At 52.2% G+C, this 16,391-nt stretch overlaps 1 protein-coding gene across 2 annotated transcripts; it reads left to right on the top strand.

Moving 5' to 3' along the window:
• Positions 1 to 1,102: 1,102 nt before the first annotated feature.
• ZNF428 (zinc finger protein 428) lies at positions 1,103 to 10,507 on the top strand. Of its 2 annotated transcripts, none has more exons than XM_061388527.1 (3): positions 1,103 to 1,425; positions 4,601 to 4,825; positions 9,826 to 10,507. In XM_061388527.1, the coding sequence occupies exons 2-3, from the start codon at positions 4,750 to 4,752 to the stop codon at positions 10,329 to 10,331; spliced, it is 582 nt and encodes a 193-aa protein (XP_061244511.1). In that variant the 5' UTR covers positions 1,103 to 1,425; positions 4,601 to 4,749; the 3' UTR covers positions 10,332 to 10,507. The 2 variants fall into 2 exon arrangements, with proteins under 2 accessions (XP_061244511.1, XP_061244512.1); XM_061388528.1 differs by lacking the exon at positions 1,103 to 1,425 and adding an exon at positions 1,507 to 1,791.
• The last annotated feature ends 5,884 nt before the right edge of the window (positions 10,508 to 16,391 follow it).

Here is a 16,391-nt window from a genome sequence, read left to right as displayed (position 1 = left end):
GCATTGTAGGTGGATTCTTAAACAGCTGAGCTACCAGGGAAGTCAAAGTGTTAGTGGCTCAGTCCGTCCGACTGTTTGCGATGCTATGGACTGAAGCCCAAAAGGCTCCTCTGTCCATGGAATTCTCTAGGCACGAATACTGGAGTGGGTTTTCATTCCCTTCTCCAGGGGATCTTCCTGACCTTGGGATCGAACCCAGGTCTCCTGCATTGCATGCAGATTCTTTACCGTCTGAGCCACTAGGGAAGCCCCAGGGACCTGATAAAGCCTTTGATTTTCTTTCCAGGTGTAATGGGATCTCATTGGAGAGTTTTCAATTGGAAAGTGAGTCATTTCCAGGAAGACTAAGAATGCTGCAATAGCTTCCTATACTCTCATCTTAAAGTCTGAGCTCTTAACTTCACCTGGAGGAACTTCCCCTCCCTTTGTTCCAGGCATACTAAACTGCTTTCACTTCCTCAAACCATTCAACTTTTTAAAAAATTTGCCTCTAGGCCTTTGTCCTTGCTCTTCCGTGTGCCAAAGACTCCCTGGGGCATGCGCCTCTTGTGACTCCCATAGCTTCCTCTGCTCTACTCATCCCAAGTCTAAACACTCAGTTGTGGTCCTGATTATAAGTGAATCTCCTTCCTTTGATTGGGAGGCCAGCAGCTAAGATGCTGGCTATGCTCGCTGCGGAAACCATAGTGCCCTCTAGCACAAGTGAACAATAAATGTTTATCCTGCTTGTGGGAAGGGAGGGTTGTGAGGGTTGGTGAGGGTCTCGTCCCTTGTGCCCAGACACCAAATGCAAACAGATCCCAATTACACCAAGGATGCCCGCTTCGCGCTAGTCCGCAGTCCCTCTGCGCACGCGCTAGTCAGTCGCCCCCCCGCCCCCCACCTCCGCCCCACCGCCACCCCCACTCCCCACCCCATGCCCACCCCAGTTTGCCCCGCATATGCTAATCTCTGCGCTCAGGAGTATGGCCCCTCAGGGGAATATGCAAATCAACCCCTTCAGCGCCCTAGGCCTCCCATTGTCCCGCGCTAAGATTATGCAAATGAGCAGGCCTCCGGTCCGGGATCCGGGCCGAGCTGACACCCCCACCCCACTCTCGGAGCATCCTATTATCCGTTGGCGCGTTCATGCGAGCGCTCATGCACGCGCGAGCCTTGCCGTTTCTTGTTCGGTCCGGTTGCGGACTGTACCAAGTAAACCGGACAGCGGGGGGCAAAGCCCAGAACCCCCTGCGCGAGCCTCATCGATGGCCCGACCCAGAGAGCCCCCTTTCCCACTCCGCGACAGGAATGGTCTATCTCGTCGCGCAAGCGCCCTAGGCTCTTCACGCCCCTCGCACTCCCTCCTACCCTACTTGCAGCGCAGGCGCAGAGCCTGGGCGTGCAACCGCTGCCGCCGAGCCAGAACTGGGGCCGCCAGCGCCGGTGAGTGTCCGGGATGGAGGTGCGCGGGGCATGCTGGGAAGCGGGCACTACGGCAGCGCTGCATGATGGGAGTGACGGCTCCCGTCACCGAGGAGTCGGCAGCGGTCTTGGGCTGTGATGACTCGAAAGCGAGACCCAGGCTCCCTTTTCTCCCACAACGCGGCTCTATGCCGCTCTGGGGGCATCCTGGGAAAACCGGACGCCCTGCCCTAAAGCATTGTGGGAGTCTGGCTACTAGTCGTTAATGGGTCTGGAGCATTCTGGGATTATCCTAGCTTCTTGCGGGGAACCGTCTCTTTTGTCACACACACCTTCCGCTCAGCGTCCTGGAAGCTTGGAGTGCTTTGACGAAGAGCGCCTTGGAAGGTGGTCGTTACAGGCCCAAGGCATCCTGGGAGAAATTGCAGTACCAGGGCACTGTGGGCACTGGTCCTTATAGTCCTAAGATTTTGCTCTTGCTTCTTCTCCCTAGCATTGTGGGAACGGGTGCCCATTATGTTCGCGCTTGGCGTCTTGGGAGTTGGACGTTGTGGGGTCTCCGGCACTGTGTTATAATAGTGAGGGAGTCTCATTTATTCCCCTCTAAGATCGTGGAAGCCAGTCTGGCCCCCATATTCACGTAGGAATGGGACTTGAGCACCGAGGAATGTTTCCATCTGACATCTGGAATACTCTGGGAGGGGCTTAGTATGCTGTGGGCTTGGGGATGGGTAGGCAGGACTGCTGAGCAATGTCTCCTGGTAATCCCATAGGAAGTTCTGATTGTCCCTGGTGTATGGTTGCCAGTTAAAATATAGACCACCCGGTTAGATTTGAATTTCAGATAAACAACAAAGAATTGATTAATATACCTATGTTCCATGCAATATTTGAGATGTACATTTCTAAAAGACCATCTGTTTATCGCAAATTGAAATTTAACTGGGTGTTGTATATTTTTATTTACTAAATCTGGCAACCTATCCTGGCATGAAGTAGAATTCCCAAATTAAATGGGGCCCTATAGGCAATGGGCTTCCCTGGTGGCTCAGATGGTAAATAAAAAATCTGCCTGCAATGCAGGAGATCCAGGTTCAATCCCTGGGTTGGGAAGATCACCTGGAGAAGGAAATGGCAATCCACTCCAGTATTCTTGCCTGGAGAATTCCATGGACAGAGGAGTATAGTGGGCTACAGTCCATGGGGTAGCAAAGAGTAGGACATGACTGAGCGGCTAACACTATAGGCAATAGAGTATTATAAGAACTCTTCTCTGCCATTTATGAATTCTTTCTGTCCTTAAAGCCCAATCCAGGTGTCTTTAGAAAGCTCACCTGCCACTGATGCCAGCTTTGCCATGCCTCAGCCTCCTCCAGGCTCAATCTTAATCTTTTTCTCTTTAGTCCCCAGCATTAAACATGACCCCTTAGGCTTAGGATCATGTATTTTCCACCATATTACCCAATACCCAGCACGGGCCTTTGCATGTAAGAGGTGCAGCTGAGGCTGCCAGCCCCTTCATAATTTGCTCAGCCTGGCACTCTGCTGTCAAGAAGCACAGAGAGAGACAAAAGAAGTGCCATGTGTACGTGTGTAGTGTTGATGAAGAGGGAGAGAAAGTAGGGGAGTCGGAAGGCATCTTCAAAGAGGCAGAGGTGGTGTCTGGCTGGGGAGAAGTATAGAGGTTCTTGTATGTGAGGTGGGTTCAGAGAGAGATTAAGAGTTCTCCAAGCCAGAGAGTCAGGAAGGAGACCATTCTAGACAGCAATTGCAGGATTACTAAGCCCCACAGTTGTGAAGAAGGGGCTTCACTGGTAGCTCAGCTGGTAAAGAATCCACCCGCAATGCGGGAGACCTGGGTTCGATCCCTGGGTTGGGAAGATCCCCTGGAGGAGGGCATGGCAACCCACTCCAGTATTCTTGCCTGGAGAACCCCCATGGACAGAGGAGCCTGGCATGCTACAGTCCATGGGTCATAAAGAGCTGGACATAACTGAACGACTAAGCGCACAGTTGTGAAAAATCTTGGTGTTCACAGGGAGAGGTGAGAGTCTGAAATGACTGGGGTTTATAGAGGGTTGGGGGTGGGGACACCAATAGCCACCATTAATGGAGTACCTGCCACATACCAGCATTTGATGCAAATGAATCTACTGAATTTTCAAAAAATCTTTTCAGCTGAAGGATCATTTTTTGAGAGGTAGGATGACATGGCTTTAAATCCTAGTTCACCCACCCACGATTTGGTACGACCTTGGGCTACTTGTTAATCCTTTTTGTGCTTCAGTTTCCTCATCTGTACAAAAGAGATAATAATCTGTCTCACTATGGTTACAAATACATAAATTAAGCTCTGGAAGACTTTTTTGTACCTAGGAGGAAATAGACTAGAGAAAGTAGGCCCTTTGCTAGAAGCTGCACAATTAGAATGTGGCAGATTTAGGATTCAGACCTAGATATCCTCTTGCTAGGGTGTAAACTGATAAAGAATTAGGGCTGACAGTCACAAATTAAGTGCTGCCATACTGCTGCTGCTGCTAAGTCACTTCAGTCGTGTCCAACTCTGTGCGACCCCTGGGGGCAGCCCACCAGGCTCCCCCGTCCCTGGGATTCTCCAGGCAAGAACACTGGAGTGGGTTGTCATTTCCTTCTCCAATGCATGAAAGTGAAAAGTGAAAGGGAAGTCACTCAGTCGTGTCCAACTCTCAGTGATCCCATGGACTGCAGCCTACCAGGCTCCTCCATCCATGGGATTTTCCAGGCAAGAGTACTGGAGTGGGGTGCCATCGCCTTACTAGTTGTTTAAATACAGAATGACTTCTAGACTGGTTGGTGTATCACCAGTATACCAAGTAATCCCTACCAATTGCTTCCCAATTTGGAGTCTTCTCCCAACTCCAGGTTTACCCAGAGCCCAGCAAGTAAGGATTAATGCCTAGCAAGAGGCCCACATTCCACTCTCAGTCCTGATTGGCGCTCATGTTAGTACTCCTTGTTAAATAATTTGGAATATTATCCTTTCACACCCCATTAAATGAGAACCAGATGGGGAAATTAAAGCCCACAAGAGGGACAGAGCCTGCAGTCACGGCCCTGTAGACAGCTAGGACAGAGCTGGGATCATCTGCCTTACCCACACTGAGCACACTGAGTCCTGGGGAGGCAGATGCTATGTAAAAATTTATTGTCGCCACAGGTCTTTCCTTCCCCTGTCCAGCATCCCTCACTACGAGCCGACATCCACATTAGAAGACCTGTGGCCAAGGTGTGGCTGTGGAAAGCTGGCCAGGGAGGGACACTGCCCAGCTTCTGCTCTGCTCCTGTCTCCTGTCCCCTCCCCCGGCCATGACAGAGACCCGTGAGCCAGCTGAGACGGGGGGCTACGCCAGCTTGGAAGAAGATGATGAGGACCTTTCTCCAGGTGAGACGGCCTTAGCGGTGGTAGTGTCGGCTTGTGTATCATCCTGGTTTGGGACTGGGGCTCTGCTAAGAAATCTTGACTGCGAGTGGTTCCTTGTCTCGCTAGGTGTTCTCTTCCCATTAGGACTCTGTGCTCTGCTAGGGGATCCCTTCCTGCTGAGACTGCTGTGGGTTGTAGATTGGCTGGAATTGCTCTCCTTGTTGGGGTCACTTTCTTGGTTGGACATTCTGGTTCGGCTGTGGTCTCTCTTCTTTCCAGGAGTTCTAGATCGGCCGTGATCTCTCCCCTTGCTGGAGGTTCGAGATCGTCTGTGATCTCTCTCCTCGCTGGAGGGTCTAGGTTGGCTGTGATCTCTCCCCTTGCTGGGGGTTCTAGATTGGCTGTGATCTCTCCCCTTGCTGGAGGTTCGAGATCGTCTGTGATCTCTCTCTTTTCTGGAGGTTCTAGTTTGGCTGTGATCTCTCTCCTTGCTGGGGGTTCTAGGTTGGCTGTGATCTCTCCCCTTGCTGGAGGTTCGAGATCGTCTGTGATCTCTCTCTTTTCTGGAGGTTCTAGTTTGGCTGTGATCTCTCTCCTTGCTAGAGGTTTGAGATCGTCTGTGATCTCTCTCCTTGCTGGGGGTTCTAGGTTGGCTGTGATCTCTCCCCTTGCTGGAGGTTTGAGATCGTCTGTGATCTCTCTCTCTTCTGGGGGTTCTAGATCGGCTGTAATATCTTTCCTTGCTGAGGGTTCTAGTTTGGCTGTATTCTCTCTCCTTGCTGGGGGTTCTGGATCGACTGTGGTCTCTCTCTTCACTGGGGGTCCTAGATCGGCTGTGGTCTCTTTCTTTGCTGGGGGTTCTAGACCATATGCGACCTCTCTCCTTGCTGTGAGTTCTAGATCGCCTGTAACCGCTCTCCTTGCTGTGGCTTCTAGACTGGCTGTGACTTCTTTCCTTTCTGGGGGTTCTAGATTGGTTATAATTTGTCCCCTTGCTGCGGATTCTTGACTGACTTTGTCTTCCCATCTGACTGGGAGTTCCCTTCCGGGTACGACTTCTTGCCCTGCTGTGATTTCTCTTCCAACTGTGACTTCTCACCCTGCTGTAGGCCCTCTCCTGACTGTGACTTCTTGCCCTTCTGGGCGTTCTCGACCGGCTGTGACTTTGGGGCCGGCTGGGGCTGCTAGACCGGCTGTGACTTTGGGGCCGGCTGGGCATACTATCCTGGTTGTAACTCTCGACCTTGCTGAACGCTTCAGTCGGGCTGTAACTCCATTCCCTGTTGGGAGTAATCATCTGACTGTAACTCTTCACCCTCCGCGACGATGATGGAGACTGGCTGTAACCTGTCTCCTCGAAGGGAGTTCGAGTGGGGCTGTAACTCTTTGCCCTGCTGGAGGTTGCTGCTGGGCTGGAACTCTTTCCCATATCAGAGGCTCCTGGGGAGCTGTAGCTCTTCTTTCGGCTCACACTTCTAGGCTGGCTCTCACTCCTTTCCTGGTTGCTGGTTCTAGGCCGGCTGTAACTCTTCCCCATACCCTGTTTTTGCTGGGAAGTAGGAGTTCTCACCTTGCTGGGCATGCCTGGTCTGGCACCTTGAGTTTTTATCCTGCTTGGCGTGCTGGCCCTGTTGGCTGACCGCTTGGAGCTGCGGCTTCCCTTTCTGCCAGGAGTTCTGCCCCGGCTGCGGGTGCCTCGGTGCTGGGGGCATCTTACCCCGCTGGCCTTGCTGGCCTTGCTGACCCTGGTGTCGGTGCTGGCCCGGGTGTCGGTGCTGGCTTTGCTGGGCGTGCGTGCCTGGCTGTGGACTCGCGACTTGTGGCTGGGCTGGTTAGAAGGGGCTGTCTTGGTCTTCGCCCATTTGGGAGATTTGGAACTGCTTGGGCTTGTAACTGAGGTGGGGGCTGTGGACGGTTTGGTGGATGCCGAGGGGCTGTTGGGCACTGCCGATTTGGGGGTCTTCAAGGAGGCGGGAGGCTTGGGAGATGCTGTGGGCATCGGGGGTCCAGTGGGTGCCGGAGATGTGCTGGGCTTTGGGGCTCTTGTAGGTGGAGAAGGCATGGTGGCTGTGAAAGGGCTCGTGGGCCTGGAAGTCACGGTGGACACAAAAGGCCTGGTAGCCACAGGTGACTACCTGATTGCCTTGCTCAAGCCAACTTCGTGAAGTCACAGTGGGCAGTGAAGACCCTGGAGGGGTTGTGTGAAGTCAGAGGTGGGAGGAGAAAGAGGGGTGGGGCCCCAGCTTTGGGCTGGGCTTTGGGATGGGCCCAAAGCTGGAGGTGTGCTTCACAGCCCTTCAGCATATGCCTCCTCAGGCTGCCTTATGCTCAGGATAAGGAGAGGATGCAGAGAGGGGTGAGACCCAGGTCCTGCCCTCCAGGAGTTTCCAGTACCCAGACATTCACTGCCCAGGCCAGGCGGTCAGGGTATGTTGGGGGTAGGGGGAACCCAGACAAGAGAGGCACTGACCACCTGGGCAGTCCGGGAGGACCTCACAGAGGAGGTGATGTGGAGCTGGGGCCTTAAAGAGGAGCAGGAGTTTGCTAGTCAAGAAGGAAAGGGTCGTCCCAGGCAGGAGGGGAGCAGAGGCAGAGGCCTGGAGGGGAGGGAGCAGGGCGGCCCTGCTCATCCCACCCACGAGGCCGGCTGAGGACCCCAGATGAGTCAGCCCTGCCCCGAGGGCTTCCTAGCCTGATGGGGGAGACATTCTGGGGCCCAGATGGCTTCAGCCCTTAGGACAGTGACGGGGAGGTGGAGCCAGGGTGGAGGGAAGAGGGCAGAGACCCCTGACCTGAAGTCATCGGGGTGGTAACTTCAAGGAGGACGGAGCCTGTGCTGGGTCCTGAAGGATGAGTAGGAGGTCGCCAGGCAGACAGAGTGGGGAACAGCGTTCCAGGCCCAGGGACCAGCCCACGCCAAGGCTCTTTACGTGACAGAGAGAGAGCAGGACAGAGGCAGGAACAAGTAAGAGACAGGGAGCCACAGAGAGGCACAGACATTTATAACCTGGGCTTCCAAGCTGGGTGATGCTGGGGACCCAGCAGTGAGTCAGCCCAGGCCTGTCCACTGATCAGTGGGGAAGAACTTCAGATGGGCACCTCCCTGAAGGTTCAGGACTAGGACAGCCAGAGAGCAGAAGTGACTGGCTGCCTGGGGTCAGGAGATCTGGGGTGCCCTCAGCAAAGAGGAAGGTCCTAAAGGCTAACAGGAGACATTCCCAGCACATGGAAAGCCACAGAAAAGGCTGTCAAATTGAATGCCAGGCACAAGGGAAGTGTTCTAGATGCTCGGGGCACAGCCATGAATGAGACAAAGCCCCTGCTCTCAGGGACAGGCAGTAAACACGTAGCAGGAGTTGCATACAGTAAACTGAGGAGACGGATAAAGCTGAGTGAAGGGCGTAGGGAGTGCTCGGGAGGGACTGCCAGTCAGACTTACTGACCAGGTGTTCACCGAGATGACGCCTGAGCAGAGGTGTGATGGAAGGGAGGGATCAAGCCTAGGTCCATCTGCAGAAAGGGAGGCGAAGTCCCTGAGGTGGGGTCTGGCCTGGGTGTTGAGGGATGTGAGGACTGTGGCTGGCCCAGTTGTAACGGGGTCCCCATACGCTGCTGGGGGAGACTAAGGCGGAGGGCCATGGACAAAGGGCTGAGCTGTCGCAGTCTTAGGAGATGTTCTTGGCAGGCTTAGGCCACCATTCCTAAAGCAGCCAGTATTTCCCACACTGCCATTGCTACCACAGTAGGGGCTCCCTCTGACTGGGGCTGGGGTCCACAGCCCCCGTAACAGCTGTTGGTGTCGCCCTTCCCTGTATATCCACTTTACACTTTTTACTTTATTTAAACGTAAATTTGTCCTAGGTATGTCCTTCATACCCATGAAATCACAGTAATACACCTATTCTTACAAATATTTTAACTCACTTTACTAGATGTTTTTTGTATACATATATATATATATGTATGTGTATATAAAAGGCTTATATGTATATATTTATAAAGGGCTTCCCGGTGGCTCAGCGGTAAAGAGTCTGCCTGCAGTGCAGGAGACGTGGGTTCGATCCCTGGGTAGGGAAGATCCCCTGGAAAAGGGATAGGCTGCCTTCTCCAGCATTCTTGGGCTTCCCAGTGGCTCAGTGGTAAGGAATCTGCCTACAGTGCAGGAGATCTGATTCAATCCCTGGGTCAGGAAGATCCCCTGGAGAGGGCATGGCAACCTTCTCCAGTATTCTTGCGTAGAGAGCCCTATGGACAGAGGAGCCTGGCGGGCTACAGTCCACAGGGTTGCAAAGAGACAGACACAACTTAAGCGACTGAGCATGCACTCATGCATATATATTAGTATAAAACCATGTATTTCAAAGTATGTATATACATGTGTTTTAATTTGCTGAAATATCTGCTCAAGTGTTTGCCTCCCTAAATGAGCGGTGCTGGGCCATCACCCACATTTAGCTTTCCCTTTTAGCTGTGTGACTGGAGGCCAGTGAGTCACCGCATCTCCATGCCTCGGTTTCCCCATTTGTCACTTAGGAATAATAATAGTAACTCTCTCAGGGTGGTTGTAAAGATTAGTTGAGTTAGTATTTATAAAAAATAAGGTTCTTGGGAATACCCTGGTAGTACAGTGGTTAAGACTCAGTGCTTCCATCGCAGGGGGCATAGGTTCGATCCCTGGTTGAGGAAGTAAGGTCCGGCATGCTGCACGGCATGGCCAAAAACCCCAAAGTTCTTAAAATAGCAGTGGACGCTATCACTGTTGCTTTTATTATTCCTATTTCTCTACTTTGTTCTTTTTAACCCCCTAAGATGCAGTTCTTAAAAAATGTGCGTTTCCTTGATGCACAGATTCCTAGCACCTCCTTCGTGCCGGGCTGTTCTGTGCGCCGGGGGTTCGTCAGTGCAGAGCGCAGGGTTGGGCCCAGTACTGCAGTGAGTCTGCATGGGTCTCCTGGAGGGGACAGCCAGGCACAGCCCTCTGTCCTGTGACGCACTGTCTCCTTACCCACCACCCCCTGCAGGCCCCGAGCATTCCTCTGACTCCGAGTACACTCTCTCAGAGCCAGACTCCGAAGAGGAAGACGAGGAAGAAGAGGAGGAGGAGGAGACCACTGACGATCCTGAATATGACCCCGGCTACAAGGTGAAGCAGCGCCTGGGTGGGGGCCGTGGCGGCCCATCCCGCCGGGCCCCCCGTGCGGCCCAGCCTCCCGGCCCCCCAGCCCAACCCTGCCAGCTCTGTGGCCGCTCACCCCTCGGGGAGGCCCCTCCAGGCACCCCACCTTGCCGGCTCTGCTGCCCTGCAGTAGCCCCCCAGGAAGCACCAGCCCCTGAAACGCGGGCCCTTGGGGAGGAAGAGGGGGGCGCGCCTCGGGCTGGGGAGGGCCGACCCACCGGGAGGGACGAGGAGGACGAGGACGAGGAGGAGGAGGAGGGCACCTACCACTGCACTGAGTGCGAGGATTCCTTCGACAGCCTCGGCGAGCTGCACGGGCACTTCATGCTGCACGCCCGCGGGGAGGTGTAGGCAGAGCCCCAGCCAGGGCGCCTGGTAGAGGGGCGGGCGGGGGGGGGGGGGGGCCAGGGCGGGGGGTGGGAGGAGGGGGCTGAGGACACTGGGGTGGTCAAGGGGATGGGGTCCCTCCAATCTGTGTCGTCTTAGCAGTAGACATGTGAAGGCCAGAATAAAAGCCAAATTCTGTGTGTCAGTCCAGTGTGCCTTTGGGGGCTGTGTGTGTGTGTGTGTGTGTGTAAGCTCAAGTGTGTAAGGCGTGAGCCTGGGCATTTACCTCACCATCCCCGGGCTCCTTCTTGGGGAAACCTTAGGATCTTGTTACCACGATAATTAATGTTTACTAAGTGCATAGTTCAATGTGGTTTCTGTGTATTTAATCATAGACCCTATGATGTGCAGGCTCAGACACAAGAGGGTTCTGTTTCTCACTCACATGGTAGTCCAAGGTTGGCGAGTAACCTGCATATGGTGATTTGGGGAGGCCCAGGCCATCCTTTTGTCATTCACATGGTCATGGCTGGATGTCCCTGGCTGGGGCTCTGTGGGTGGAAGAGGAGAGGCTCACATGCTTGCAGAGAAGCCCCAGTCTGGAAGGGGCACGTACCGCTGCCACTTAGCGTTCTATGGCTGAGAGATGAATCACGTGACCACAGCTCGCTGCAAGGGAGTGTGGGAAAGGCGGTCTCGCCAAGTGCCCAGAAAGCAGAAAACGTTTGTGGAAGACGGCGAGCACGCTCTGCCACTTCATCCAAGAACCTTCACAAAGAGGACTTTAATTATAATCATAGCTCTGCTTCCTGAGTGCTTCCTGAGTGCCAAACGCCAGTCCAAGAGCTTTATGTATTCAGTGTATTGACTCAGAAAAGTTGTGCATCTAGGAACACACAAAAATAGAACCTTAATTATAATTACAGCTGCCGTTTCCCCATCACTTAACAGAGTGCTGCATTTTATTTGCATGAGATCATCAGGCCCTTAGAATAACTCTGCAAGGTAGGGACTGTGAGCCATTAATTCACTTAACAAATATCTTTTCAATTCTTGGCTGTGTGCTAAGCATTGAGAACACACCAGTGAATAAGATAAAATCCTTGTGTTCATGGAGCTTACCTGGAAGTGAGAAGGGGCCCCTGGTGGGGACAGATAGTAAACAAGAAACAGACGAGAAAGGCGTAACATGCTTGATGGTGCTGAGCGCTGGGGAGGAGACTAGAGCAGAGAAGAGGGCAGTTCTGAAAGACGGTGCAGTTTTAAATAGTGACGTCACCTCCCTGAGGTGAAGAGAGACCAGAGAAGGGGAGGGAGGGAGCCTGGCGCTGGGGTGGGAGGAGCCGTCTAGGTGAGGGCGTGGGGCATCAAGGAGGCCAGAGTGGCTGGAGGGATGAGGTCAGAGTTGGGAGTAGAGGGCCAGCTCGTGACAGCCGTGTGGAAACACCAGCTCTCACTCTGAAACAGGAAATACTAATTCCCAGAAGCTTGGCATCAAAGCTTCTTTGAAAATAGAAGCTTAATTATAATAGTAGCTACCATTTACTGTGTGCCAAGCTCTGTTCTAAGGCGCTTTACATGTGTTAACTCACAGAAGCTTGGCAACTAAGAACCCTCAAGAATAGAATCTGAATTACCATAATGGCTCACGGCTGACCAGACCCTGAGCTAAGCACTCTATAGGGATGATCACATCGGATCCTTTATGAGGTAGGGACCGTTATTTATGCCCATTCATTCAATACTGATGTATTGAGCACGCAGGTGATACAGGTACTATTTGGGGAGCGGGGAACAGAGTGGTAAACACAATGAATAAAAATTTCTGCCTTTGCGGTGGTTATAACAGTGAAAACAGATACTTGAATATTTAAGCAAAATGTATAGAATAGGCATTTCCTTGATGGTCGAGTGGCTAAGACTGCACTCCCAACGCAGCGGGCCCAGTTTGAATCCCTGGTCAGGGGACTAGATCCTACATGCTGCAACGGAAAGAACCCGAAAGCCACAACTAAGACTGAGTATGGCCAAAACAAACAACAACAAAAAAAGGTATAGAATGTTAGCAGGTTATAAGTGCTGTGGAGGAAAAAAGAGAAGAGGAATGGGAGGCTTTTGTGTGTGTGAAGCAGTTTCAAATGAGGTAGTCAGGGAAGGCTTCACTAAGAAGGTGACATCAGAGGAGACCTAGATGGGGAGGAGCGGGCCCTGTGGCTGTGGGGACAGCAGGTGCAAAGGCCCTGCTTGGGATGCTCATGGCAGGGCACCTGGGGTGAGAGGCTGTTGCTGAGGAAGGCAGTGGGGAGACTGGTGGGAGCGTAGGGGCGGAGGGCCACGTCACAGGGCGTAATACCGGCTTTGACTTTCTCTCCATGTCTGTCTTCGTAATCCTTAGAACTACAGGGGCCATGATCATGACATTTTGCAGCTGGAGCACAGAGAGGTTGAGTAATCTGCTAGAGGTCACATAGCTAGAAAGAAGCAGAAGCTAGGTTTGAATTCAGACAACTGGCTGCAGGGCACACATTCTTAGCCACTAAGCCACACACCAGAAATGGCTGTCCATAGCCATCATCTGACTTGCAGGAGTGCATTTGGTCTCCAGAGTTACTGAGGTTTTTAAAATCATGTTGGTCAACAACATTGAAAAACTGGGCAGATCTGGAACAGAAATGGAAGTTTCCAGCATCCCTGTGAGATTGATGGCTGCACTCAAAATCCCACGGGGTGACAGTTTGGCTAGAGCTGAGTGGGGGTCACCTCCTATTAATGGGGCATTCCTTCCTGCATGCCCAGACCCCACCGTCTGGCATCTGGACCCCTCATACCCTGCTTGTGTCACCAATTTGTGGTACCTGCTTGGTCCCAAAAGATAATTTATGTTTTGATGTCTGTTACAGGATTATGACCAAAGCATCTTTCAAAACCCCATGCTGTTATCCTGGAAGCTCCGCATCTGACATTTATCCACTCTGAGACTTTCATAACCACTCTAGCTTAACATCAATGAGTCTCAGAATCATCAAAGCATTGGGTTGGCCAAAGAGTTCATTCACGTTTTTCCATAAGATGTTACGAGGGCTTCCCTGGTGGCTCAGTGTTAAAGAATCTGCTTGCTGTGCAGGACACAAGAGTTCGATCCCTGGATCAGGAAGATCCTCTGGAGAAGGAAATGGCAACCCAGTCCAGTATTCTTGCCTGGAAAATCTCATGGACAGAGGAGCCTGTGGGGTCCCCAAAGAGTCGGACACAACTTAGCAACTAAACCACCACCACACAACCACTTCAGAATCTCAGTAGCTGAGCCAAGATGTTATGGAAAAATCCTAATGACCTTTTTGGCCAACTCAGTAGAAACTCGCAGCTCATTAAAACAACAGATGGATTTTATTTCCTGGGGCAGTATGCCTCAGCCCTATTCTGCCTTAAGACGGGGCTTTCTAAACACAGAAGTAGAGAATTACCCCTTCGTCAGCAAAAGTTCCTAAGGATCGTGAGAGACTGGGAATCAGGAGAACTGGTCTGCTGCCAGTGGAGTCCTTCAGTTCTTCAGAGCCTAGAGGAAATAGAGGCCAAGTGAGGAATTCCGGAGGATTCTGTACTGGGAGATGGTCACACAGGTACTAGAAAGCTAAGAGCACAAACTTAGGTTCAAGGTATGGTAACTGAGAAATTAGTGTCTGTAGGAAGCTCCCACATGTAGGACTGCGACGCAGAAAGAGAAGTACAATGGCCAGTGGGAGCCACATGTGTGGCTGGTACAGGGATCAGTGACCCCATAGCTCCTGCTTAAACCCTAAGTGGGGCACAGCGCTCTGGCTGAGTGAGGAGATACTGGAGCTTGAACTGCTGCTGGAGGGGCTCCAGCAGGACCCCTTTTTCCCTCTTTGACCTTCTTTCTGCCCTTAGGTCTTATGGGATGAAGTTAAGGAAGCCAGCTCTCCAGGGAGTCTGGGAAGTACAGCTGCCAAAAGCCCAGGCTGACAGAACAGCGTGGAAGGGTGGGCTGAGGCTGAGAGCGAAGTAAGCCAGTAGGCAGTCAAGGAGTTCTTTATGGAGCTGCCATGGTAAGCGCTATCCTAGGTGCTGAGGATGAAGCCATGAGGAAGATGCAACACTCACCCTCAGGAGCTTGGATTCCAGAGGAAGGACACAGGTGATGATATAAACACAGGAGTTACAGTTCCAAGTGGTGAAGTGTGCTGGGAAGAAACTGAATCAGGGCAAGGGTTGGAGGTGCTGTTGTAGCCAAGGAGGACCTCTCTGAGGTGGCAGGCATTGAGACCTGAGTAACAAGGAGGCAGCCTGGCAAAGTTCTGGGTAAGACGAAGCAGAGAGTGCAGAGGCTCCGAGGCAGGTGTCAGCCTGGCCAGTGTGGCTGGAGTGTAGGGAAGACGACAGCTCCATCCCTGGAGCTGGGACTGCTTTGGGGGCTGGGGCCTTGGCACTGTTGGGTGTTGTGGTCCTGGTTAAGGTCTTTCAATGTTACTTACAGGATGCCATTGGAGGGTGAGTCTTTTTTTTTCCCCTCCCAAACTACTACTCTTAGACCTGAGCATGCAGGCACTTTACCCCAGGTCTGCACCTCAGAAAGTCTTTTTTTTTTTTTTTTAATATTTATTTATTTGGCTGTGCTGGGTCTTAGCTGCAGCATGTGGGATCTAGTTCCACATTCAGGGATCAAACCCAGGCTCCCTGCATTGGGAGCATAGTCTTAGCCACTGGACCACCAGGGAAGTGCCCCGTTGGAGGGTTTTTAATGAGTGATGTAAGCTGATTTCCATATACACAAGGGGTGGTTTGTAGTAAACAGACTGGGAGGCGAGGGTGGGGGGAGCAGGAATAACAGGAGAACCTGCCTCCTGTCTTCTTGCTCTGCCAGCATGGGGTCCCCTCTCCTGGTCCAAGATGGCTAGAGACCATGTCCACATTCCAGGTGGGAAGGTGAAGGGAAAGTAGGTTCCTTTCTGAAGCTTGAAGACTCTACCCAGGAATTTAGTCAGAACTGTATCATATGGCCACATCTAGCTGCAAGGAAATGTGGGAGATGCTGTCTTTGTAGCCAGCATATGCCTAGCTAAAAACTGGGAGATGGCTCAGTCTCTGTGGGCTTTCAAAATATCCCTCAGTTCAAACAGAGTCTGTGATTATTTTGTGCAAAGCACTGACCATTGTTTCTGGGGCAGAGCAGGTAATGTGAGGGAGTAACACTGGCCCAGTGGAACTCAGCCCAGAATGGGACCTTTTCAGAGCTGAAAATAGGATCTTAATGGAATATCTCCCAGTGCTGGCCAAATACAACAGGAAACAGAAGGAATCTCTGTTTGACTCCAAACCAGTTCCCCTACAGGGCCAGCTGTAGCACCCCACCCCCCTATGCCCTTCTGTTCTCTGGGAATTCCTGCTTGAAAGCCAGAGTTCTGTGCTTAGACAGTTTAATGTGGACCTTTTGTTTTTTAATCTTTTGACTACATTGTGAGGCATGTGGGATCTTGGTTCCCCAACCAGGGATTGAAAACCCATGTCCCCTGCATTGAAAGTGCAGAGTCTTAACCACTGGGCCGCCAGGGAAGTCCCACAGATCTTTTGTTTTTAGATACTATTTCTGTTAGTTTATTCATGCCATGTCACCTACACATATAGAAAATAATCCATGACCGGAATGGTACATAAAATTATTTAAACAGTAAGTCATCCGGAGAAGGCAATGGCACCCCACTCCAGTACTCTTGCCTGGAAAATCCCATGGACAGAGGAGCCTGGTAGGCTGCAGTCCATGGGGTCGCTAAGAGTTGGACATGACTGAGCGACTTCATTTTCACTTTTCACTTTCATGCACTGGAGAAGGAAATGGCAACCCACTCCAGTGTTCTTGCCTGGAGAATCCCAGGGACGGGGGTGCCTGGTGGGCTGCCATCTATGGGGTCACACAGAGTTGGACACGACTGAAGTGACTTAGCAGCAGCAGCAGCATCTGAAGAGAAGGGGGTCAGAGCTGTCCAATGCCGTGGCCCCTCCTTGAGTGGGAAAGACTGGCAGGGGGGTGGGAAGAGACACTAGCTCAGATTGCAACCCCCACATGAC

Source organism: Bos javanicus, chromosome 18, assembly GCF_032452875.1.
Source record: "Bos javanicus breed banteng chromosome 18, ARS-OSU_banteng_1.0, whole genome shotgun sequence".
NCBI lineage: Eukaryota > Metazoa > Chordata > Mammalia > Artiodactyla > Bovidae > Bos > Bos javanicus.
The sequence above is the reverse complement of the archived record's forward strand: the minus strand, read 5'-3'. Positions and strand labels throughout refer to the sequence as shown.